The sequence below is a fragment of the Peromyscus eremicus genome, chromosome 8a (assembly GCF_949786415.1).
Source record: "Peromyscus eremicus chromosome 8a, PerEre_H2_v1, whole genome shotgun sequence".
NCBI classification, from domain to species: Eukaryota; Metazoa; Chordata; class Mammalia; order Rodentia; family Cricetidae; genus Peromyscus; species Peromyscus eremicus.
Genome location: NC_081423.1, coordinates 102,484,727 through 102,510,023, shown reverse-complemented (window position 1 = coordinate 102,510,023; position 25,297 = coordinate 102,484,727). Strand labels below are relative to the sequence as shown.

The following is a 25,297-nucleotide window of genomic DNA, read 5'->3' as shown; positions in this document are numbered from 1 at the left end:
ACTGCTGGAGCAAGGTGGGGTGAGGGGACAGAGGGAGCCCCACTTCCAGCCATGGCCCTGCCCTAAGGTTGCTGGAAAGTGGAGAGATCCTTGCACAAAAAGGTGAAGGCTCCTAAGGGTGGGGCTCTAGTGCTGAGCAGTAGACCGGGACTCCAGGCACACACCCTTACCATTCCCAAGCTGGGTGGTATAAGCCCACAGCAGCTGAGCAACAAAGGTTTAATGCTGGATGGGTGGGGTGCTGGGGTCAGCCCCTGTGAGTCCTCAATATTCCCAGAGAGCTTCCCCCAAAGGCAGGTCTGCATCAGCACGCAACAGCCCTGAGGCGCCGCCACGTAGGTACTTGCCACTGAGGGCACGGATGGCCAAGCGGCCACGCTCTCGGAACTCGAAGAGGAAGTCTTCCGCCAAGTCACCGTCGCTGCACACGCTTCCGTGGCTGCCAATGTACCAGAACCCAGCTCCGCGGCCTGCGGGCAAGGCTGGAGGTCGGCAGGGCCCGTGGACCCCATGCCTCCCATTGCCTCCCTGCATCCTTTGTTCCCGCACCTCTGATCTGATAGGCGCCATCCCTGAAGCTCAGGTGGAAGACATCATAGGTGGAGCGGTTGGTGTCCAGCTGGTTGGATCCTCGGCGGTGGCAGACGAAACCATCCAGACCTCGCAGCACCAGGATGGGTCGGTTGATGAGTTTAAGGATGAACAATTCGTCTTCGCCTAAGGGAGAGGACGCTGTGTACTGCTCCTGCCCCTACCTGTCCTGTGCAGGCCGTGGACTTGGGGGTCCAGGTGTGCCACTGCCTAGTGTGCTCCTGTGGCAAGGAACCTGATGTGACAGAACCTAGACGTTCCTAATGTACAGGGGTTAAGGGAGTACCCAGGGTTCCCCAAAGACAGTAAAGGAAAAGACCCTGGATCTGACTTCTTTCCTGATGAATGAAGTGGGAGGCGGGGCTCAGATGCACTGAGGAGGGGTGGAAAGCTGCCCCAACTTACAGAAGGCAGGGAGTGCTCACCCACAAAGTCACTGATGGCGGCCAGCTGCCCGTTTTTCTTCATGCACACGTAACGCCCGTTGCTGGCTTTAAGTGCCACCCGTCGGCCACGCCATTCCATTTCAAACATGGTGTTGGCAGAACTGGGGGTGGGGGAGACACAGACAAGATCTCAGAGAGAGAGGCGCAGTTTGGTCTCCCTATCCTTGGGTTCCAGGGATGAGATAGAAGCCTGCCCTCTGCAGAAATATCCATGGCTGATGGGAGCTACTCCCCACCCCAGTGAACATCTGCTGTCCTCACAGATAAGCTGTGCTCAGATGCTGCTGGAGATGATGGTTGTGGAGGTGATGACAGGAGTGATCGTGGTCACTGGGTGCGGTGGTGTACATGCCTCCAATCCCAGCTCTCAGGAGGCAGAGGCACATCTCTGGGTTGGAGGCCACCTTGGTCTATAATAGTGAGTTCCAAGGCTACACAGTGAGCCCTGTCTCACAAACAGAACAAGACAAGAAAGGTGTGGGGGGGGTGGGACGATAGTGATGGTCATGTTTGTAAGTGATGGCAATGGAGACAGGGACAGGTGCACTCACACTTGTGTGGCTGTGGCCTGAATGCCCCCATGAGTGACCAGTGTCCAGTAGCCACCATTGCTGGAATAGAAAGTACACTTCTTTGTCTCCTGGTCAATTTGCATCAGGAAGGTTTCATGGTCCAGTTCTTCATCCTGATTGGCTGAGACATTGATTCCTGGAGGGAGAAGACAGTGAAGCCCCTCAAAGCTCCGGGAGGCATAGATGGGGAAGCATGCTTTGGGATACCATGAAGACAGACAGTCTCGGCCAGAGCTCTCATCTTGGGATTTGGAAGCCATCTGTCAGAGGCAAGGGAACTCTGCCCAGGACCATCCAGATACCAGTGTGCCCACACATACCCAGCTCTTCCCTCGATCCCTGAGATAGTACCTTTCATGCTGCTAATCCCCATTCTGCTAATCAGCAAGTAATCTGCTTGTTCCTGCTCTCTTGACCCAGGATTTACAGCAGCTTCTATTTATATTTCATCCTTAAGCTGCTAGGGGGTCTCTGACCTTCCCCCTGAGGTGACCTAGATCATAGCCAGGGACTAGGAACTAGCCTACCTCCCACACATGTACTGGGTATCCTGGAGCCCTAGGGGAAGGCAAGCTGCCCAGGACCCGCCCAGTGTTTGTGTTCCATGTCCTGGTGCAGCATGCAGGCACCTCAGGATTGTCCTATAAGCCCTGGCCCCCTCCCACAAACCCATCAGTTTCCTGGCAACTGGTCAAGTGTGGCAGGTAGAACCTCCGTGAGCCCCAGGGGCTCAAGGTGTAACTAATGAGGTGGGAGGGGAAAAGCCCGAAGGAGGGGCCACATCTGATCCAACCCTGAAGGAGAAGAGAGGACCAACCAAACGGCAGCCACTGGTGGAGAGGGTGAAATCCACTGCCGTTCTCTAGCTCCCAAAGGCTATGCCCAGGCATCCTCACACTGGGGGTCACTGCTTCCATGCAGAAGAGCAGCTAGCATATCCCAGGAAAGGGTCTAACAGTTTGTTTCTTGAGTTGGTTTATTTTTTTTAATTGTATGAGTGTTTTGCCCGTGTGTATGTCTGTACCACTTGTGTGCAGTACACTCAGAAGCCAGAAGAGGAAGTCAGGTCCCCTGGCACTGGAGTTACAGGTGGTTGTGAACTATCATGTGGGTGCTGGGAATTGAACCTGGGTCCTCTGGAAGAGCAGCCAGTGCTCTTAACGGCTGAGCCATCTCTTCAGCTCTGGGCCCACAAAGACCCCAGTCTTTTTTTTTTTTTACTCCACCCCTGCCAGCTTCATCATTCTAGCAACAAATACTAAACTGGATGGCTGGAACCAAGGAGAGTCCTCAGTCTCATGCACCAAGCCTCGTGGTGAGCAGAAGTCAATGGGAAAGTCCCGGTAATGTGTCTCACGTGGATGAATGCAACAGGATGCAATCAAAGTGGGCTTTCAGCGGGCAGAACCAGGTCAAAGGACGTGAGCTGGGCAAGCCAACTAGCACCATCCACTGACTTCAGCCAATGCCACAAGCCATCTCGCAGGCCAAGGTGCTCTGTGCCCACATCACCCCACCTGCCTCTGCAGACAGAATGCTGCCAAGCATCTTCCTCCTCATATTCACCTGCTTAGGGAACTGACTGGCAGTGGGAGGGCCACAGAGTCCAGAATGATCTGGACAGTGAAGTCCAGTGGGACAAACTGTACATTGGTAGCCCATAAGCAGCTCCTGACTAGAAGACAAGTTTGGGACTGTCTCTCCAGGTGACCAGGTCAAGTTGGGCAGCTACTCCATAGATGCTATGCTGGCCAGGACTAACAAGCCCAAATCCACCTCTCAGACTTCCTTGAACCTAATATCACTTCCACCCCGACACACAAAGACCTGCCTTCTCCCCAACACCAGTCCCAAGGCTGGGACAGCTGTCAGGCATCACCAGCCCAGAGAAGCAGAGATGAGCATTTGGTGCCTCTACTTCCAAGTCCTTAGTAGGAGACCCCCCACCAAAGGGATGGAATCACATACAGGGTGGTCAAGAGGCTGAAAAGAAGCCGGGCGGTGGTGGCGCACGCCTTTAATCCCAGCACTCGGGAGGCAGAGCCAGGCGGATCTCTGTGAGTTCGAGGCCAGCCTGGGCTACCAAGTGAGTTCCAGGAAAGGCACAAAGCTACACAGAGAAACCCTGTCTCGAAAAACCAAAAAAAAAAAAAAAAAAAAAAAAAAGAGGCTGGAAAGAAGTCAGTGAGATGTCTTAGCAAGTTCAGGTGCTTTCTGTGAAAGCCTGGGAATCTGAGATCGATCCCTGGAATCCATGTAAAGGTGGGAGGAGAAAAATGATCCCACAAAGTTGTCCCTTGACCTCTATAAGTGTGTCATGCGTGACATGCATGTGCCCCCCCACACACACACACACATACACACATACACAATATTTTTTCAAGACAGGGTCTCACTATATAGCTCTGGCTGTCCTGGAACTCACTGCGTAGAACAGACTAGCCTCAAACTCAGAGGTCCACCTGCCTCTGCCTTGAAAATGCTGGGATTAAAGGCGTGCACCACCACACCCAGCTAATAATAATAAAAATTAAAAGACTAAAGTGGGCTGGAGAGATGGCTCAGGGTTTAAGAACACATATTCTTGCAGAGGACCTGAGTCCTGTCCTCAGCACCCTTATCAAATGGTCTACAGCCACTTATAACTAGAGCTCTAGATGATGTAACACCCTCTTCTGGTTTCTGGAGGCACCTGCACTCACTTGCACATACCCTTCCCCCCCACACACACACATATACACATAACTTTTTTTAAAGGCTGAAAAGTAATCCACACAGACACTATCCTACCCAGTGCCATGACTACCAGATCCACCATCTTTTTCTTCAGTGCTGGGGATGGGACTCAGGGTGCTGTACACACTAGGCAAGTATTCACCAGAGTTATCTCCCCAGCCCACTACAACCTCCACCAACTCCCTTACACCACCATCCCTTTATTAACACCTCCACCATCACCATCTCCAGCCCTCCACCACTCCCACCCCTCCATCACCATCTTCACCACCTCTACCCATCACCACCTCTACCACTTTCACCCCTCTATCATCTCATGAACATCACTACCAATGCCCCATAGCACAGCCATCAGTATCGACACTACTGTGGCGCCTCCTTCCTGAGTCTCTTTTACAGGCTATTCATACACTCTGTCTACCATCACCTCCTCCTCCAGGAAGCACTCCACTGCCACTGCCCCAGCTAGCTTGCTTAGTTTAAGGACTGTGGACACTCTGAGCCTTCTCCAGGCCAGGTGGTGCGGTAGGACTGCTGGGGTGGTGATGGGAAAGGACACATGCTGGTGACTCCAATACCTGTTGTTGCTTCAGACCGGCCTAAAGGCCACGACTGCAGCTGTAGGTCCTGGGCAGGCTGGCCTCTCACATGGGTGTCCCTGACCATTTGGAGAGGACCCAAAGATGCCCAGAGACTGGATTGCTGCAGTGGGCAGTGGTACGAGAGGCTCATGGGAACTGCCTTTTCTCTGGTAAGTGCTGGCATGAAAGGGGTCTACATGAGTAGGGAGGGCCTGCCTCACGTCTTCATTTGAGCCCAGAGAACCCAGGTCAGGGTATATCTAGGCACTCTGGGGGTGCATGAGCCCAGAACCCAAGATGGAAACAACTCTACCTTCTAGCCTAGGCCAGGATTATGCCAGTAGCCTAGGGCCACTAAGACTTTTGGCTTCGTCATGGGGCAGTAGGAACACTATGTTTACCCCAAACTACTCAGGTGTCACACAAGTGATCAGTGGCCAGGAAGTGAAGAGCCAAGCCACACCCACACCCATAGGTGGAAATGGCGCCTTTCCTCTAGAAGCACAGGTCCTGGGCAAGGTGGCCTTGGCTTATATCTGCTAACACTGAAGATAACAATGAGCTCTCCCATTCTTGGGCCCCCCTCAAGGTTCCCACTGGTCAAGCATATGAAAGTGGGGTCCTTGCCCTGCCCTGCTCTCTCCCTTGTCTCTCCCAAAGACCAGAAAGTGGGGTGGCAGAAGAGCAAGAAAGTGCAGGACCTCTCCAGTCTGCTTCCCACCCTCCCACTGCCCTCAGACTCTGCCATTGCCTCACCCTCCAGTCTTAGAGAGCTGCAGTCCAGCAGTCACCAAATTCAGCTGATGTTCTCTAGATGATGAGAACATCCTACACTGATGAGCACTCCTCTGAAGCCACCGGGCCTCAGTAGGCCCATAGGCTTATACTGTATGCAGAAATACCCATCTCCAATGGATACACACCCAACCCCCCGGCACATGTAGCACACACAACACAATGTTAGCTACACACACACACACACACACACACACACACACACACACACACACACACCCTACCTTGCCTCACAGAGACATAGCGGTGGTTGGCAGCCACCAGTACCACCTGTGGGTGACTTTGCTCCAGGTCAAAGAGTTCATCCTTGCCGGGCCTCGTATTGCGGCCAGCCTTGAGTGTGCCAGAAGGCCCCATGGGTGCCAGGTAACGGCCATCACAGTCCTTGAAGGCCAGCTTGCCTGCCTTAAACTCTAGGGTGTAGCAGGCACGGGCTTCAGGCTCCCAGACAAGGTGGCCGTCACTGCGCAGGTAGCGGCTGTCATAAGACTTGAGGCAGTACCGCCTGCTCTGGAAAATGAGAGTGAGCAACGCATCCACACCCCAAGGCATGTCACCGTCTGCTGCCATCTCGTCCTCCTGCAGGCACAGGTGCACATAGCGCCGACGGCTCACACTCAGCAGATGAGCCTGCGGGTGGATGGCCAGGTGCACAGTCCACAGCTCTGCAGGGGAAATAGCTGTAGCAAAGCAGGACAGTTGGTCCTCGGTGCCACCAAAGAAGCGGCCGTGTGGCTCTGACTGCAGTACCCAGCGCCCATCGGGCTGTGGCAAGACCAGGAAGCGACAGTCACGGCCTGGCCGATCCATCTCACAGGCCACACGTCCATCTTCTTCTGCTGACAGATAGCGGCCGAGGTGGCTGCTGCGAAAAAGCACGGCGGTGCCCTGCCCTGGGTCAGGCTCCAGGACCCATGTCTGCTTCCTCTTAAGGCTGGGTGCCGAGGCATTGACCTTGAAGCCAAAGCTCTCCGCTGTCAGGTAGCGGTTGGCATCGTTGACAAGGCCAAACTGGATCTTCAGTACCTGGTGCAGTCCGTTGGTTGGCATCTTTGAGGCTAGCCACGTTGCTTCAGAGTCCTGGGAAGCTCTCTCTGAGTGTGCAGGGACCCTGTGGCCTCCCCAGAGGCCCAGCTCTGTTCAGCTGGCCCTTGGCCTCCAAGCCTAGCCAGTGACATGGACACTACCTGCTCCAACACTGCCTCCGTCTTGTGGCCTTGGCCACCCCGGCAGATCTTACATGGCCAGCGGGCAGCCGAGGGCGGGTGAGGGGGGCGGATCAGAGATGCACCGGCTTAGGAGGAGTAGCCACCTTGCCTTACCCCCAGCTTGGATTTCAGTGGCTCCTGGATAGCACCAAGTCCAAAGCCTGATGCCCAGCAGGACAAGAGCAAGACTGACTACCTCCTTGTCCTCACCCACGGCTGACTGGGTCCTACGTCCTATCTTGTGGGTTCCTCACCTCTTAGCTTCTCTTCTTGCTGCCTATTGCTCCAGAGCCTTCCACCCCCCAGCTTAGACCCCCTAGTCCAGCCCAGCTCTTTCCCAAGGTAGAAAAAGCTGCCCAGTGGAAAACTCACAGCAGGGCGGCAACCTGATCGCAGCCCTCCACCCTCAGTGGCCGCCAGATCCTCTGCAGGATCCAGTTACTGCGTCTCTGATTCCTGCTGCCAGGAGCAAATGGCCCCTTGTAGCATGCAGCATCATCCTGGCCTGTCCCCCTGGCCCACAGTTCCTATCCGTGTGTGGCCCTGGGTCTGACACTGTCCCTGTCCGTGGGCTGGAAGGCAGCAGGAAGGGTGTAAGGGCCAGTGGTAAGGCTGGGACACCTTGACCCTGCGACAGGTGCCCTGGTCGGTATTCCTGATCCTCTTGGTTTGAGAAGACCAGCCTCATATGGTGAGCTAGGGAGACGGTGTGACGCACACAGGACTGTATTGTGTGGGAAAACATCCCTGTGGCTGGCAAAGACCCAGGGTGTGCCAGGGCTCCTATGTACTCCCCTCTATGCAGGGAGCTCAGGGTGATCCAGCTTCAAGGGCCTTCAGCAGATTTGGGGACCCCATTACTGCTGCTCAGATCACAGGGGGTTACAGGCTTGACTTGTGGCCTTAAAGATGAATACAGGGGGCTGTGTGGGGAAGAACAGTCTTCCCTATGTTTCCAAAAATGTCCCCATGGAATCCAAGAGTGGGGGATGGGATGTGCAGTTCAGGAGATGCTGGAAGCTGGCCACACATGACCTCGGGCTCCTTTTTACCCCTGGGACCACCGGACTGTACCCTCTCCATCCTGAGTCTGAGAGGAATCTTAGAGAGCTTTGGCGGCCCTGCTCAGTTTTACCCTGCTCCCTGTGTGCTGCACCTGCCTAAGGGGACCAGAGCCAAGCAGGAAACTGGAGCTGCCCATCCCGGGCCTGAGCCAGAACTGGTGTCTTCTTCCTCCTAACAGTGTGACTGTTGTGGACTGGGAAGCCCATAACAGTGTGTGAAGGCGTTCCTGGGAGTCAGTAAGAGAAGGACATGGAGCATTTCCAGCCACGGCCCAGTCCTGCCATCTTCCTGGGCCCTCCACCCTCAAGTGGCCCTGGTAGGGGATTTATACAGGGGCAGACTGGCACAGGTGTCTGTGTGTAAGAAGCATGCAGAGGGTGAGGTAGATCCATCCAACACGTGGAAACACTGAGGAACTAAGGGAGCTGTCCTCAACAGAGGACTCAGAGTGGGCTTCATGAATGATTGTCATGTGCTACCCGCTCTGGTCTCAGCTCTCTCTGCTTTATTCACGTCTGTGACCCACACATGTATGAGGCACCATCTGAAAGTGTGATCAGGCTGTGTGCCAAGTACTGCCCTAGAGACAGTCTGGGGTGACATGATGTCCATGCAAAAGCCCCTCATTACCAGGCTGGTGTCCATACTGAGAAGTGTCCCTGGCTTGGAGCAGGCTTACATCAATCAGGTCCCAAGGGGTCTGTGGGGGTGGGGGTGGGGAGGCCTGAGTGCCGGCTGTGCCAAATGGGCCCTAGCCTCACCTAGCCAGGCTGCAGAAGATCCCTGTGTGTCTTGTCCCTCTGATTGGCATAATGGCTTCATTAGCCTGACTGGTGCTGGCAGGATTCACCGGCATCAGGTGCCTAGCGGGAGGAGGCCTGGCCGCCAGGCGCTAAGTGGCCTGGCTCTGGACAGTATCTTGGTAATACAGCCAGAAGTGTGTGGCTGCTTAATTTTGGAACACTCCCCGCAAGAGCCCCAGGTGGAGCAAAGCTATTGGTATTTGTGTGATATGAGGCCTGCTCGCCCAGGGTGTGTGAGGAGGGTTTGCTTGCAGGGAGGACTGCTGGCTTGCAGGGAGGACTGCTGGCTTGCAGGGAGGACTGCTGGCTTGCAGGGAGGACTGCTGGCTTGCAGGGAGGACTGCTGGCTTGCAGGGAGGCAGCTTTCTTGGGTCTCCTCCATTGCCGACTCCAAAGCCTATGGTCCACCGCCCACTAAGGATCCCATCAGGGGTTCTATCACAGAATAGGTGATTCTTCGGTGTCTGACTGATGCTGGGTCTAGTTCCTGTGTAATGAGCCGTGGTTCTGTGGGAAGTCGTAATACTGTTGGCAGGTCTGGGTATGGAGTGTCTGTGTTGATGTGTGTGAGGGTTCACAGGGAGAGGGGCTGGGCCGAGTCACTGTAGTCACTGTGAGTCAGAGCAGCCTCTGAAGATGCTGCCCTAGACACCAGCTGACGTGCATGCTGGCATAACAGTCAGGCTGGGCACTGTCTAAAGGATCCCCTAACCAGGGTGTAGGTCGTATCCCAGCTATACACAAGTCTATGGCAGGCTGGGTTCTCCTGCCAGTCTTCAAGGTACTTAGATGATAGAAAGCATACCTTTCTTTTTTCTTTCCTTTTACATTTTTATTTATTTATTCATTTAAGTGTTATGTGTGGTGGTATTTGGCCTGTGTATATGTCTGTGTGAGGTAGTCAAATCCACTGGAACTAGAGTTACACAAAGTTGCAAACTGCCATGTGGTTGCTAGGAATTGAACCTGGGTCCTTTGGAAGAGCAGCCAGTGCTCTTAACCACTGAGCCATCTATCCAGCCCCAATGCACACCTTTTTTTTTTTTTTTGGAGACAAGATGTGTAGCCATGGCTGTCCTGGAACTTTCTCTGTAAACCAGGCTGGCTTCAAACTCACAGAGATCAGACCATCAGACCACCTCTGCCCCCGGGTGCTGGGATTAAAGGCGTGTGCCACCACTGCTCGGCATGGGTTCACATATGTGTCTGCACTACGGGCTGTGCAGGCTGCACCCTGGGAACCTCCCTTCTAGGATCCCGTCTATCCACCCTGAACCAGAGGGGAAGACCGAATGCCCAAAGTATGGCTCTCTGACACTATTGCACCAGGTCTGGGCACAGATGCCAGGCTACCTGATGCACCAACTTCAGCATGTGTCTTCGGGGAGGAGCACCTTTGATGGACTCTGAGAGGCCACTGGGGTGAGCAATGCCCCCAACCTCTACTTCACAGAGCAGTCCACTGTGAGTGGACCAGCAGTGAGTGGGCCATTCTAATCATAGCTGGGTCTCAAAGGCAGGGGTCACCTCAGCTGTTAGTCTGCTATGGCAAGGCTAGTGTCTGCCCTTCTCAATGACAGTCCAGCTGGGGGGCAGGGGCAGAGAATGCCCTGAAGGCCCCCAGACTCAAGGTGTTCACCACACACCTAGCTTTTAGGAAACATTTCTCCGAGTGCTGGGGGATGGGTTTCCCTGACCACTAAAGGGCCTCTTTGCCCTCTCCCCCAAGCTGGCTCCCAACAGTGTTAATAGTACCCAGAACCCAGATAACTCCCCATCCCCATCCAGATTAGCCCAATCTGGGGTTCCTGCCAGCATGCTGCCTACTGCCATGGCAACCAGCACGCGGGCCAAGCTTGGTGCCCGGCAGCACTGATGCTGGTGGTGTAAGCTGGCACAGACCCGTCAGTGCAGGGATGGGTGTTTCCCCCCTGGATGGCCCAGAGCCCTGGAATCTGGGAAACAGCTGGGCAGACCTGTGGCCAAGGGCTGACCTTTCACAGCCCTTCAGGGAAACCGGGAAACCCCAGCTCTTCACCCTTCCAGAGAGGCTTTCCACCCACACCGCTCAGCTGCTGCTAAGGTTCAGATCTCGGCCCCATCAACCCCTGTAGCCAACCCCTTCCTGGTCTCCCAGGCTCCTTGGCCCTGCAAAAAGGGCAGGCTACCCAACTGGCACCATGCTGCCCAACACTACCCACAACCTTGATTTCCTCATCTTTGTGCAGGGCACCTGCTCCTTCCTGGGGTCCAGTTTGGCGGAGACCCAAGCCCTGCCTCCTGCTGTGCTCTCCCTCCCTCCCTCCCTCCCTCCCTCCTGCGGCTCCTGAATCAATTTTTCATGGGAGGCTCTGCAGTTCCACTTACACACAGCGAAGGGGGAGGAGCCTCGCTTTATTTACTCTGCCTAGGTTCACTTACTGAGGCCTGCAGACCTGGTTTAGGGTAACAGGCTCCGCTCAACAAGGGAGGGTCATGTCAGAAAGAAGAGCATGGGGAGAGAGTTTCTTGACTGCACAGTGAGCACCTCCCCTCACCTCCCTCTCCCACCCCTCCCCTACAAACTCCCTGATGCCAACCTGAGCAAGGCAGCTCACTGACATACCTGGATTCTTTTTGTTGCTCTTTTCCATTTTTTCTTTTATTTTTGAGATTATAATATAATTACATCATTTCTTATACCACTGTTTGCTCTTTCAAATTCATAGGACATACACGCAGGCAGAACACCAATGCACATAAAAAATGACAGGCATGTAAAGCCATGCCTGGCTAAAATACCTGTTTCTGCTGCTGCTCTGGCCCAGTGACAGACCTTTCCTTACCTGTTAGACGTGAGGCCCTTGGGCTTGATCTCTAGTTCCACCAGAGCACACACACACAAAAGACCAAAACATCTGTTGTATGTCAGCTCCTGTGCCACCCCAGTCCCCTTCACAAACAGAAGCCATGATATCTCCTGGCTTCCATCACTTTAAAAACCATAAAGTAGTGATGCCTTATAAGCTAAGACAAGGGAGGGGAGACCGGGGACTCTGTCATGTCAGAAAATCCAAGGCTCTAGCAAGACCAAGAGTCTCCAAGAGGAACAAACCCAAGGACAACAGAGGGTGTCACAGCAAGTCTGTGACCTCAGGGCAGGAGGGAGCACTCATGAGACATCTGAGCCCAAGTCCTTCAATGTGTGGGCTTCACTAGGTCCGCTCCTAGGAGACAGACACCTGTGTGGACAATGTGAGCCCTGAACACTGCCTAGCTTCCGTCTTTGAGATCTTACCATTTCTACGGACTCAAAGGCCCAGATATGCCCAGGCACACAGCAACAACTGCCTGCAGAGATCAGCTTGCTCTCCATGAACTAGACCCTCCTCACATCAGTCAAAGACTTTTAATGTGTGTGTATATGTCTTTTGTGTGTGCATGGATGTATGAATAGGCCAAAAATTGATGCTGGGCGACTTTCAATTGCTCTCCATCTTCTCTTTTAAATTATTTATTTACTTACTTATTTATTATGTGTGTGTGCAGATCAGAGGACAACTTTGTGGAGTCAGTTCTCTCCTTCCACCTTTACATGGGTTCTGCAGATCGAACTAGGTCATCATATTTTTACAGTAAATGCCTTCCCCTCCTGAGCCATGTTACCAGCCCCCACCTTTCTTTTTGAGACTGGACCTCTCACTGGAGCTCAATGATTCAGCTAAACTGGTTGGTCAGCAAGCTCCAGGGATCCCTCCCTATTTCCACTTCCCAAGTGCTGGGATCACAGGCACACACTGCTGCAACCTACTTGTTTAGTTAGGATTTCTATTGCTGTGGCAAACACCATGGCCAAAAGCAACTTGGGGAGGAAGGGGTTATTCATCTTACATTTTTATAGCCCATCATCCAGAGAAGTCAGAAACCTGGAGGCAGGAGATAAAACAGAAGCCACAGAGTGCTCGTTCTCCGTAACTGCTCAGCCTGCTTTTTTTTTTTTTTAAGATTTATTTATAGGGCTGCAGAGATGGCTCAGAGGTTAAGAGCACTGACTGCTCTTCCAGAGGTCCTGAGTTCAATTCCCAGCAACCACATGGTGGCTCACAACCATCCATAATGAGATCTGGTGCCCTCTTCTGACCTGCAGGTGTATATGCAGACAGAACACTGTATACATAATAAATAAATCTTTAAAAAAAAAAAAAAAGATTTATAGCTGGGTGGTGGTGGCAGATCTCTGTGAGTTCGAGCCCAGCCTGGTCTATAGAGCAAGTTCCAGGACAGGCATCAAAACTACACAGAGAAACCCTGTCTAGAAAAAAACAAACAAACAAAACAAAGATTTATTATGTACATAATATTCATGTACATAGTATTCTGCCTGCATGCCTGAAGATGGCACCAGATCCCACTATAAATGGTTATGAGCCACCATGTGGTTGCTATGAATTGAACTCAGGACCATGGAAGAGCTGCCCGTGCTCTTCACCTCTGAGCCATCTCTCCAGCTCCTCAGCCTGCTTTCTTATACCACTGAGGACCACCAGGCAACAAGTGGCACCACCCACAATGGGCTGGGTCCTCCCACATCAAACACTAGTTAAGAACTCAGAGACCTATCTGCCTGCTTCTGCCTCCCGAGTGCTGGGATTAAAAGATCTAGTTGTAGTTGAGCAGTGGTGGCACACACCTTTAGTCCCAGCACTCGGGAGGGAGAGGCAGGCGGATCTCTGTGAGTTTGAGGCCAGCCTGGTCTACAGAGAAGCTACACAGTAAGACCTTGTCTCAAAAACCAAAAAAAAAAAAAAAAAAAAATCAAAAACGAAAGATAAAGAGGTGGAAGAAAAAACAAACAAAGAAAAAAAACCAACAAACAAACAAACAAAAAAAACCCACCTCTGACTCAATGGGGAGCAGATCAGGTGTGTGTGGAGGGGACTTGGAGTCCTAACCTCCACTCCAGACCACTTCTGCTCTGTGACCTGCACTGCCTTCTGCACTGAGCCGCCCTTGTCCTTTTCTGAGAAATGACGGCCGGTAGGTGACGGTGGACCAGTGACACCGAGGGGTACAAGGAAGGCAGCTGGGAGCAAGCCTCTCACACTAGCAAACAGACACACCGGGTCAGGGGATCCCTGTGTGTGTATGCTCCAGATAGCCAATGGGCTGGTCCTATCTGTCAGAGTCCATCTGTTCTGGGTGCCCGCCGCGCCAGCCCCACCTTCTCCCCATGCCTCAGTACCAGCTGAGGTCACCCGCTGCTTGGCCACAAGCCAGCCTTGGTTACCCTGGTAGAGATGACTCGGCGATGGGCCAGCCCTGGCCCTGCGCGGTTATTAGCTTCAGGGTCCTTCTCGGCCTTCGAGGTGAGGATGATTTGAAGTGCAGGTGAGCTGCACTCCTGAACCTCAGTAAGTGTCAGCAGCGGGACTCACCTGGCGGTCCACACGGGAATGACACTAGCCAGCCAGACCTGCCTTCCGCATGGCCCATGCCAGGGGCGCCACCTGCTGGTCGGTGTAATCCAAGCGCGAACCCCGGGAAGCGGCCCCTAGCCTGCGCCCACCTTGGAAAGCCGGCCTTGCGTTCATCCGCTCCGCTCCGCCCCAGGCGAGGTCTCAGGAAGGGGAGGTACAGCCCGAGCAGCGCCTAGCTTTCCTCCTGCCTGCAGTTTGTGAGGGGGAGGCAGGCGGCCCAGGCTTCCCAGGCCTTGAAGTTTGAGACAGACAGCCTTTACGCACTCCCGACCACCCAACCCACAGGTTTTCCTTCCGAGGCCCATTGTGCCCTCTAAAGATAGATTTCTCCGCGGGAAACCCCGGTTCCGAGGATGCAGGAGGTGAGAAGCTAGGGGTCGGCAACTGTCACAGCGGGCCAGACACTGGACTTGGCCTGAGTGCAAGCTGGGCCCCTCAGACGACAGGTTCCAGTGCCCTGTAGAATACACTCCCACGGGCCAGCCCAGGTCACGCCTCCCTCCTCCCCTGGGAGGGCAAAGGTAGGGTCAGAGTGCCCCTCCTGAGTCCTGCAGAACTCCAGCCTCCCTCCACCTCCCTCCCTTGGTGCACACCAGCTGTGGCAGGGCACAGAACGTCCAGAGCCATGGCTTTCGGCCCTTTGTCCGTCCCTGACCTGCTCCTAGTCAGGTGCTTGGCCCAGCCTCCTCAGGGTGGTTGCTGGCCCCGACCCAGACTAGCTCTGCAGGTGACTCCCTGTATGGTGTGGCGTTAACCTGTCCTGTCCCCTGCAGCCCCTCCGTAGCTGCTCCTTGGTCTGTCTGGGGTCACTAGAGCCGATGAACGGTGATGAACTGAACCGGGAACGGGAAAGGGACCCTGGGAGAATGGGAGTCTCTCCCTCCCTGTGCTCCAATCCCTGGACGTTGAAACTGAATCTGCCCCATTTTCTTGGTTGTCCAGGCCCTGCCCACTTCTGCTTCCCCCAGAGCTGGGAAACCCTCCCTCTCGCCTCCATCTGGCTCCACTCAGGCTTCCCATGCGTAAGGGTATCCAGCTTCATCAAGGGCAGGGCTTCTGTGGCTCCTCAGTAGGTGTAACTAGAAGCCTCAGATCTCTGGGCCTAGGGGTGGGGGGCAGAGATGGAAGCCAGGCAGTGGTCAGGAGCCAGGGTTCAGTCAGCAAGGATGGAGCTTCCGGCTTAACCCACACCAGAGCCCCAGTGCCCCTGGACAGCGCTCAGAGCATGAGGCCGTGTGAGGGACAGAAAATGGGGGATGCAGAGCTCACTGTGGGGACCAGCCTGCTGCTGAGCCAGAAGCAGGTTCAGACAGATGTGGCAGGTCAGCGGACTGGGGTGGCCAATGGTGTCTTCTGTGGTTCAGAAAGAGAGCACTGAGAATAAGAACTGCGGGGTATGTCAGCTTTAGGGTGTGCTGGGCTCTGGGGAGGAGGCAGTGTGTCCTCAGCACTCTCTCCCAGGACCACTTACCACAGCACACCTCGCAGCAGCAGAAGGAAGGGCAGAGGACACCTGGGCTATAGAGCTACTTTGTGGAGCCCACAGAGAGCAAGGCCCTTGGCTGTCCTGGAACTCACTGTGTAGATCAGGCTGGCCTTGAACTCACAGAGATCTGCTCGCCTCTGCTGCTGCAGTGATGGAATCATGGTGTGGGCCACCACACCTGGCTGGGGGAGAATTATTCTCTTTGAGGCCTCAGCTGGCTGGGTGAGTGTATCCGTGAGAGTAGGCCAAGGCACAGGTGAGCAGTCCTGCCTCGTCTAGCCTCAGGTCTGACACAGAGGAGCACTAAGTGAACACAGAATACCTGGGAACATCTTGGAGCAGTTGGGAATCAACTCAGGCTGGGCAGAAGTCCTCCCCAAAGTGGGAGGGGCAGGCTCACAGTGGGCTAACATACTGTGTTACATGTGGTGCGTGTCCACGATGCTCACAGACCCTTGACCTTCATGGCTGTAATGTGCCGAGTTCTGGCTCAATGCTCTTCACTGGAGACTGCGTCAGCCTCACCCTCAGCTTAGTGCCCCCTTCAGGGGCAAGGCCAGTCCTGTGCCTCCTGGCCTGCCCGCCCTGGACAGACAAGAAATACCCACTTGCATGTGATGTGTCTGCAAAGGCCTAGGACAGGAAAGTGAACTCAGGGTGTTTAGATTTTGGTTTCCTCGGACATTTTACTTTTTATTATGGGTTATTAGACTTACAGAAACGTTTCAGAGACAGCAGAGGAGTTCAGCCCTGGCCCGACAGCATCTTACAGTGCCGCAGCCCGCCCTCACCGAAAGGTCAGCCTTGGTACTTACATTCCGAACCTGCCCCGAGTCTCACAGCTTACCAGTCTCTTCTCTGTCAGAGTTAGGCTGACATCCCTGACGGCAGGAATAGCAGAGACCAAGCGTAGACCCAGGACCAAGTTTCTTGTTCCATTCGCCTAACAAGAAGCCATCCTGTTAGGAGGAAGTATGGAAGGGTGCAGGTGGGTGGAGCACGTGCTGGAGGATGGAGGTACCAAGTACAGAGGTGAGCAGGAGTCCAGGGAGTATCCAAAGTTGCCGCAGCGGGACAGAAAACACACGGGGGGGGGGGCTTCAGGGTGGGGGCAGCCTGCATTAAACCTCCCTACCTCCTCACCTCTTTGAACTGCTGTTTTCTCATCCATTAAGCGACCAGAATGTGAAATAAGATGCATCGAGGTCACAATAAAAACTGACCAAAGCCAACACAGGGAAACAAAAATTCTTGTCATTTCTCTAGCCTGAGTCTCTCTTTACAACGGGAGGACACGCCCACTTCTGGCAACCCTGCAGTCGCTGCCCCTGGCCTGCCCGCTCCAAGAGGGGTGGGGCCCCCAGCTTCCGCAGCAGCCGGGAACGGCCCCGACCTGACCTTGGGTGAGGCCTCGCACTGCCGGGTTGCAAAGCAGAAAATCACAGCGCGCACACAACGCCTTCCCCCTCCCCCCCTCCCCCCCGACCCCGTGCGCGGCGTCGGGAGGCCCGGCTGCGGCTCCGCTCCGCCCGGGGTGCCCCTCCCCCGCGGCCCCCAGGGAGGGCCGTGTCTGAGCCCAAGCGCACAGCCGAGGGGGTCTGCGGCGCGCACCGGCCGCGACCGCCGCCCCTTTGTCCCGCGGGCCAATGGGTAGCCTGCTTGACTAAATAAGGCGAGGAGCGCCTCGTCCGTTACGTCCGCCCCCGTGACTCAGGGCGGCCGCGGGCCTCCCGGCGGCGGGCGGAGCGCGGGTCGAAATCGCCAAATATGGCCGCGCCGCCCGCCGCCGCCCCTGCCCCCACCCGCACACCTGAGCCGCACCTGGGCCTCGCCGCGCCCGCGCGCACCGCCGGGGGACAAGGCGCCCGTCGGTGTCGGGAGGAAGCCTGCAAAGCCGGCCCTGAGTCCAGTGCCCTCTGCACACACGCAGACAAAGGCGCTCCAGAGAGCCGGGGGGTGTGAGAGGTGGCCCCTGGGTGAGAGGGGTTACCGAAACCCCGCTTCCCCGTCTCAGTGTGTGCGACCGCCTGCCGGAAGGTCGCGCAGGCTCGCGGTCCCAAGTCCGGCCCTGCGTCCCTTCTAGGGTGGCGCTCACACCTGACAGCCCCTTGGCCACCCGTGTACCCTTCTCTCTGGGCCCGATGACAAGGTGACCGCTGGCACGGGTCTTGTGGACAGCGGGTAGACTGGCAGGCTGCTGGGACCGTCGCAGACGGGGAGCTGACCTTGCAGGGCCGAGGGCGCCCCGAGCGCCTGAGGGCTGGCGGGGAGTGGGGCACTGCCCCCCTTCCGCTAGCTGAATGTCCTGTGACCTTGGGGTCCATCCCCTCACTGCTACCCCTCCGCTGCCCCTTCTAACGCTACACGGGGCCATTCCAGAAGCTTACAAATAAACCCAAGTGCAGTGCCAGCTTTCCCTCCGGGTATAATCAAGGCGGAGCACTGGAAGGTGCGGCCACGACCCTGCCAAGGGTGACAGGTTTCCCTGAGCCGTCTCACGGGGAGAAGGGCAGTGATGCCCCCCCATCGCGCGCCTGTTTGGAGGAGACGAAGGTACCTGCATTCTGTGCCCAAAACCAGTTTGACCCGGACCTCATTATCAATGGAGAGGCATCTCGCCCAGCTTGCCTAAGACGGGGGCGGGGCTGGACCATTCTGAAAGTCAGAAGTTCTCCCTCGCCTCAGTTTCCCTGGAATGTCCTCAGGAGACTAGCATGGCACAATGCCCCCCCCACACCACCACCTCCAATGCTGACCCACCCCGGCCTGCATGTGTGACGACCCTCGTCCGGTGGAGGGGCCTTCGCGGACGTGGCTGCAACCAGTGACCCCTCCCACGTGACTGAGACACGGTGGTGGCCGCTCCCGGGACCCCCGGGGACCCTGATGGCCCCTCCCCAGCCAGGCGCCAGCTGTTGAGGCCCAGATCCGCACTGAGCCTGTAGGGAGAGCTCCGGGGGGTGCACGGGGCGCAGAATTCAGAGGGGCGGGGGCCACGGGACTCACCCCAGCTCGGGGCGCGGCCCACCCGGGGCCCGGCAGTTTCGGGGCGCAGCCCGGGCCCTCCCTGCTGCAGTGCCGGGGCAGGGCAGGGCCTACCACCGGTGCGCGCCACTCGCTGCGACCCCCGGAGGCCAGGCCCGCGCCGGGTCTCGAGCACGCGGGGGCGGCGCGGGCGGGGCCGTTGGCGGAGGCGCGGGCTAGGGGCGGGCGGGCCCCGGGCCCCACGTGTCCCTGGCGGGCGGGCCAATGGGCGCCCGGCTTTTGGAAAGATCGCCATATATGGACATGTTCTGGGGCCGCGCGCGCCTCCGCCCGCGCGCGCGGCCCGCTCCCGCTTAAATACCGGCGGGGGAGGCCGCGGTCGGTCTCACACTCCGCCGCCGACTCGCGCTGCGTGTGCTTTCGCTGCTCCGTCTCCCCGTCCTTTGCCGGTAAGCGGCCCGCTCCCCTCGCCCTCGGACCTGGCTCGGTTCCCTTCTGTGGCTCGCTTTCTCCCGGGCCGCCCTGCCGCACCTCCGCGGGGCCCAGGGCGCCTGGCGGGTGGACCGAGGGCTGCATCCCCGGCTCGGGATCCCGCAGGGGGCAGGGCGGGGCCCGACGCAGTGCGCAGCCCCTCGGCGGAGCGGGGGCCGCCGGTTGCCGACGGTTACGCGGGCCCCGGAGGCCGCCCTGGGAGCGGGGTGGGCAGGGGGCTGCGCTCCCCCTGGTCGGGGGAGGGCTGCGCTGATTCCCTGGCGTCCCCGCACAGATCGCAATGGAAGAAGAAATTGCCGCACTCGTCATTGACAATGGCTCCGGCATGTGCAAAGCTGGCTTTGCTGGCGACGACGCCCCCAGGGCCGTGTTTCCTTCGATCGTCGGGCGCCCCCGACACCAGGTTAGTGGAGAGTAGACTCCCTCGGGTCCTCCCTAGGCCCCAGGTGCGCGGTGGGTGGGGCAAACCTGACCGGCTCTTTTCTCGCAGGGCGTCATGGTGGGCATGGGCCAGAAAGACTCCTATGTGGGTGACGAGGCCCAGAGCAAGAGAGGTATCCTGACCCTGAAGTATCCTATCGAGCACGGCATTGTCACCAACTGGGATGACATGGAGAAGATCTGGCATCACACTTTCTACAATGAACTGCGTGTGGCCCCTGAGGAGCACCCAGTGCTTCTGACCGAGGCCCCCCTGAACCCCAAAGCTAACAGAGAGAAGATGACGCAGGTATGCTTACGTCCAGGCCTGTGCTGTCCTTGAGTCTGACGAGTCATTTTCTGTTCTGCCTCATTTCCTGATATTCAAGTGTTTCTTTGGTGTTTCCAGGGTTCTGTTCCTCCTCTCCTGGCATTTCCTCCCTGAAGCCTCCAGGTTTCTGTTTGCGTTTCTGCTTGCGTTCTGTTCCTTTTTCCTTCACACATCACATTTGTGGCATGCAGCATGTAGAGTGTGGGTGTGGGTGGCTCCGGGTCTCTGTCACTCACTGAGGTATTCTTTGTCCCTCCGTAGATCATGTTTGAAACCTTCAACACCCCAGCCATGTACGTGGCCATTCAGGCGGTGCTGTCCCTGTATGCGTCTGGGCGCACCACTGGCATCGTCATGGACTCTGGTGACGGGGTCACACATACTGTGCCCATCTATGAGGGCTACGCCCTGCCCCACGCCATCTTGCGTCTGGACCTGGCTGGCCGGGACCTGACAGACTACCTCATGAAGATCCTGACTGAGAGGGGCTATAGCTTCACCACCACGGCTGAGCGGGAAATCGTGCGTGATATTAAGGAGAAGCTGTGCTACGTTGCCCTGGATTTTGAACAAGAAATGGCTACTGCTGCATCGTCCTCTTCCTTGGAGAAGAGCTATGAGCTGCCTGATGGGCAGGTGATCACCATCGGCAATGAGCGCTTCCGGTGTCCAGAGGCGCTCTTCCAGCCCTCCTTCCTGGGTAGGTGTCCTGAATGTGGTGCATGCAGGAGGGCTCTTGTATTCTTGGAAGGGGCGGACCACACGGAAGTGAGTGGCTAAAGGAGCTCTGTCCCCTAGGCATGGAGTCCTGTGGCATCCACGAGACCACCTTCAACTCCATCATGAAGTGTGACGTGGACATCCGCAAGGACCTGTATGCCAACACAGTGCTGTCTGGTGGAACCACCATGTATCCCGGCATTGCTGACAGGATGCAGAAGGAGATCACGGCCCTAGCACCCAGCACAATGAAGATTAAGGTAAGTGCCTGCCACTCCACCCAAGCAGGCCTAGCAGCTGTGGGTGGGAGTTGGAACTCGGAGAGACAGGTTCTTATTCCTTGTGTTTCCTCTGCAGATCATTGCTCCCCCTGAGCGCAAGTACTCAGTCTGGATTGGCGGCTCCATTCTGGCCTCACTGTCCACCTTCCAGCAGATGTGGATCAGCAAGCAGGAGTATGACGAGTCGGGCCCCTCCATCGTCCACCGCAAATGCTTCTAGATGGACTGAGCAGGTGCCAGGCATCTGCTGCATGAGCTAATTCTGAAGTATCAATTTGCCCTGGCAAATGTACACACCTCATGCTAGCCTCATGAAACTGGAATAAGCCTTTGAAAAGAAATTTGTCCTTGAAGCTTGTATCCAATATCAGCACTGGATCGTAGAACTTGTTGCTGATTTTTGACCTTGTATTCAAGTTAACTGTTCCCTTGGTATATGTTTAATACCCTGTGCATATCTTGATTTAGTCCTTAGTCATGTGGCTCGGTCACTTGGTGGCTGGGGTGAGCATAGCTGCGGAGGAGAAATCCCCAGCCTGGTGGATCTGTGAAGCACCATGCAGTGATCTGTGCAGGGTATTAAAACCAACAGCTGACTTCCAGGATTTCTCGAGGCTGGCAAGGGTTCCTGAACCAGTTACCACTTCCGTCTTGTGAACGGTGGGAAAGTCCGAGCCTTAGGACCCAGTTTCCGTTCTGGTGTTTTCCCTCCTGACCGCCATGGGTTGTTACTTGCCTTGAGTTGGGAAAGTTTGCATTGACACCTGTAAATGTATTCATCCTTTTAATTTATGTAAGGTTTTTTGTACTCAATTCTTTAAGAAATGAGAAATTTTGGTTTTCTACTGTTCGGTGAGAACATTAGGCCCCAGCAACACGTCATTGTGTAAAGGAAAATAAAAGTGCTGCAGTAACCGACCTTTGTCCTGTTGGAAAAGGGCCATGGGGTTGGGGGTGGAGCACTGGGAGGGCTATGGTCCCCTTCCAGAAGGGGAAGCTGAGGAGCCGGTTGGGAGTGCTAATGGCTTCTTGGGGAAGTGAAATAAGCCTGGTTTGTTCAGCACTGGAAGGCCTTCCCATCAAAAAATATACTCTAGGACTGGTTATTAGTTAACCAGGGTTTTGTGTCTGTTTCCCCACAACGTAAAGCCGGCATGCTCCTTCCCCTTGATTTGTCCACCACTGCTTGAGGCTACATTGTCCACATAAGGGTCAGGAATTGGGCTGGATGTCAGGCTTACGTGGTCCACAGGATGAGAAATGTCAATGGAAGATCTTACTAGGATTGCTGTGGGAGTGCCGGAGAGGAAGAGCAGGCAGAACCAGCCCTTGTCCATTGTGGGCAGGTCCTTGGTTAACCATGAGTCTAGGAGTCTCAACAGTGTCCTCCCCAGAAGAGGAAAATTGCTCCAATAATGTTACAGCAGCACTAACCCTAACAGCTGGAAAGAAATAACCCAGATGTCTTGAATTGGAGTGGAGGTTTTGAAGAGGCTAGGCAGTAGAAGAGTCATCAAGGTGTGACGCTCTGGCAGGTGCTGCAGTGCAGGTGGACCTTGAAAGACCATGTGGGGTGAGAGCAATGGAGAGACTCCATTGTGAACAGTTTGGGGTGAGGAGGTTCTGGAGTTGGGGCTGGTGGAGTGCTTGCCAGCACGCACAAGGCCCTGTTGAATCTTCTGGAACCGTATATGGTGAGCATGGTTATAGGTTCCTGTTATCTCAGGTGAGAGGATCAGGAGTTCAAAAGTCATTACGTGCACAGTGAGTTCAGCCAGGCCTACCTGAGACCCTGTATCAGAAAAGGGCTATAGGGGTCGCGGGGAACTGGAAAGACAGCAGTTACGAGCAGTAGTGAGCACTCTTGCAGAGGACCTGGGTTCTGGGTTCAGTTCCTAGTATCTTCATGGTGACCCACAACTAATTAGTTACAGAGGAGCCAATGCCCTTTTCTAGCCTCTGGGCTCCTGCAAGATCTGGTGCACAAAAACACACAGGCAAACACACACCAACAAAATAATTAAAATGTAAAGGGCTGGGTGTGGCTGCACTCAGGAGGCAGAGGCAGATAGATCTCTGAGTTTGAGGCCTGGTCTACAAGTGAGTTCCAGGCCAGCTAGGCCTACATAGTAAGATCCTGTCTAAAAAACCAAAGTAGATAGATAGATAGATAGATAGATAGATAGATAGATAGATAGATAGATCTACAAGTGAGTTCCAGGCCAGCTAGGCCTACATAGTAAGATCCTGTCTAAAAAACCAAAGTAGATAGATAGATAGATAGATAGATAGATAGATAGATAGATAGATGGATGATAGATAGATGATAGATTGATAGATAATAGATAGATAGATAGATAGATAGATAGATAGATAGATAGATAGATAGATAGATGATAGAACAATGCTGCAATGCTGGATGGATTGGAATCTCTAACATGGACTCTACATCCAAAAATTCAGAAAATCAATCCATCCAGTCCTTTTTAGGCTTGGAACACTGGCCTTGGTGGAGCCCCTGTTCCACCCACAGCCAGCCCCCACTGCCCTCTGCTCTCTGATGTGTAGGTCTTCCTTGCCAGCTCCAGACTAGCCCAAAGCCTTGTGTTGATCCTCAACCTACTCTCTGTGTGGGCCAAAGCCAGCCTGTATTCTGGGGTTCATAGAGATCCAGGCCTGGGGGTCACCTCACACCTGGCACAAAGCCAGCCCTGCCTGGAATGTGTATTTGTAAGATGACAGGAGATGATCACATCAAGGCATTTGTTTGTTTGTTTTCCGAGACAGAGTTTCTCTGTGTAACTTTGTGCCTTTCCTGGATCTCACGCTGTAGACCAGGCTGGCCTCGAACTTACAAAGATCCGCCTGCCTCTGCCTCCCGAGTGCTGGGATTAAAGGCGTGTGCCACCACTGCCTGGCTCAAGGCATTTTTTTATTTTACTTAGTTTTATTTTGCAAGAGCAATCTACTAGCTCAGGGGATATGATCACGTGTTCTTTAAAGAGGTGGAGAGCTAGGGCTGGAGAGATGGCTCAGCGGTTAAGAGCACTGACTGCTCTTCCAGAGGTCCTGAGTTCAATTCCCAGCAACCACATGGTGGCTCACAACCATCTGTAATGAGATCTGGTGCCCTCTTCTGGCTTGCTGTTATATAGCTGTATACATAATAAATAAATAAATCTAAAAAAAAAAATGCTCAAAAAAAAAAAAAAAAAAAAAAAAAGAGGTGGAGAGCTGGCCTAGACTTGGTTTCTCTGTGTAATTTTGGTGCCTGTCCTAGACCTTGCTCTGTAGACCAGGCTGGCCTCAAACTCACAGAGATCCACCTGGTTCTGCCTCCCAAGTGCTGGGATTAAAGGCGTGCGCCACCACCGCTGCCCAAATCTCTGTTTTTTTTTTTTTTTTTTTTTTTGGTTTTGTTTTGTTTTGTTTGTTTGTTTGTTGTTTTTTTCTTCCCCCAAGACAGAGTTTCTCTGGGTAGCCCTGGCCATCCTGTATCTAGTAGCTCTGTAGACCAGGCTGACCTCGAACTCAGAGATTTGCCTGTCTCTGCCTCCCGAGTGCTGGGATTAAAGTTCTGCACCATCACTGCCTGGTGACAATACATTTTTGGTTTGGTTTGGTTTTTCAAGACAGGGTTTCTTCATGTAGTTTTGGTGCCTGTCCTGGATCTCATGCTGTAGACCAGGCTGGCCTTGAACTCACAGAGATCTGCCTGGTTCTGCCTCCCAAGTGTTGGGATTAAAGGCATGTGCCACCACTGCCTGGCTGACAATAAATATTTTTTAAAGAAATCAAGAACTTCTAATTGGTGTGAATCAATAAGAGTGTGGGGTCACTTATTATGCAGCAGCTTAGCAAAGTCTCTGCCTGATGCATAAGTGTAGCACATGCCAGTGGCTTCCCTAGAGTTGGGTGGCGCACACCATTGTGGGGAGTGGATGAAGTCTAGAGTGAATGTGTGTTTTTGACACGGCAACAGCCATTTATCAAGGATTTCAATGCCTCAGACTCATGGAAATGCCAAAACCTTCTCCAGGTAGGTTTCGGAGAAATGGCAAAGCCTCCCCAGGTTCAAGTGTAGATGTTATGAATGATTAACCTGTGTATGCAGAAATTACCAGCCATAGCTTCCTCCTCCCAGGTGACAGAAACCCTAGACCTCCTACCAAGGTTAGCTAACCCACCTCCTCCTCTTTCAGCTGTGTACAGTAAACTTGCCTAAAATAAACCCATTTCCAGGCTACAGCTGGGTGCGGCTCCACCAGAATGCACGGTCCACCTAATCTCACTACCCCAGTCAGGTTAACTCCAAAGCCATGCAGCTCT

At 54.7% G+C, this 25,297-nt stretch overlaps 2 protein-coding genes across 2 annotated transcripts; one reads left to right on the top strand and one right to left on the bottom strand.

Annotated features, from left to right (window-relative positions):
- Positions 1-195: 195 nt before the first annotated feature.
- Positions 196-6,771, bottom strand: Fscn2 (fascin actin-bundling protein 2, retinal). Its single transcript, XM_059272273.1, has 5 exons — positions 5,946-6,771; positions 1,589-1,745; positions 1,017-1,138; positions 550-717; positions 196-470 (listed from the first exon to the last, which is right to left on the bottom strand). Exons 1-5 carry the CDS (start codon positions 6,769-6,771, stop codon positions 265-267), a joined length of 1,479 nt encoding a protein of 492 aa, XP_059128256.1. The 3' UTR covers positions 196-264.
- Positions 6,772-19,405: 12,634 nt separating this feature from the next.
- Positions 19,406-21,882, top strand: Actg1 (actin gamma 1). The gene is made up of 5 exons (XM_059272272.1): positions 19,406-19,619; positions 19,707-19,946; positions 20,229-20,667; positions 20,766-20,947; positions 21,045-21,882. Exons 1-5 carry the CDS (start codon positions 19,497-19,499, stop codon positions 21,186-21,188), a joined length of 1,128 nt encoding a protein of 375 aa, XP_059128255.1. The 5' UTR covers positions 19,406-19,496; the 3' UTR covers positions 21,189-21,882.
- The last annotated feature ends 3,415 nt before the right edge of the window (positions 21,883-25,297 follow it).

What these genes read in the sequence shown, in the direction of transcription:
- Fscn2 (XM_059272273.1), bottom strand. Translation starts at nt 6,771, where the DNA reads ATGCCAACCAACGGACTGCACCAGGTACTGAAGATCCAGTTTGGCCTT. An exon ending in CTATGTCTCTGTGAGGCAAG is followed by an intron (nt 1,746 to 5,945) that starts GTAGGGTGTGTG and finishes TTCTCCCTCCAG; the next exon opens with GAATCAATGTCTCAGCCAAT. An exon ending in CGCCATCAGTGACTTTGTGG is followed by an intron (nt 718 to 1,016) that starts GTGAGCACTCCC and finishes CCTCTCCCTTAG; the next exon opens with GCGAAGACGAATTGTTCATC.
- Actg1 (XM_059272272.1), top strand. Translation starts at nt 19,497, where the DNA reads ATGGAAGAAGAAATTGCCGCACTCGTCATTGACAATGGCTCCGGCATG. An exon ending in ACAGAGAGAAGATGACGCAG is followed by an intron (nt 19,947 to 20,228) that starts GTATGCTTACGT and finishes GTCCCTCCGTAG; the next exon opens with ATCATGTTTGAAACCTTCAA. An exon ending in CTTCCAGCCCTCCTTCCTGG is followed by an intron (nt 20,668 to 20,765) that starts GTAGGTGTCCTG and finishes TCTGTCCCCTAG; the next exon opens with GCATGGAGTCCTGTGGCATC.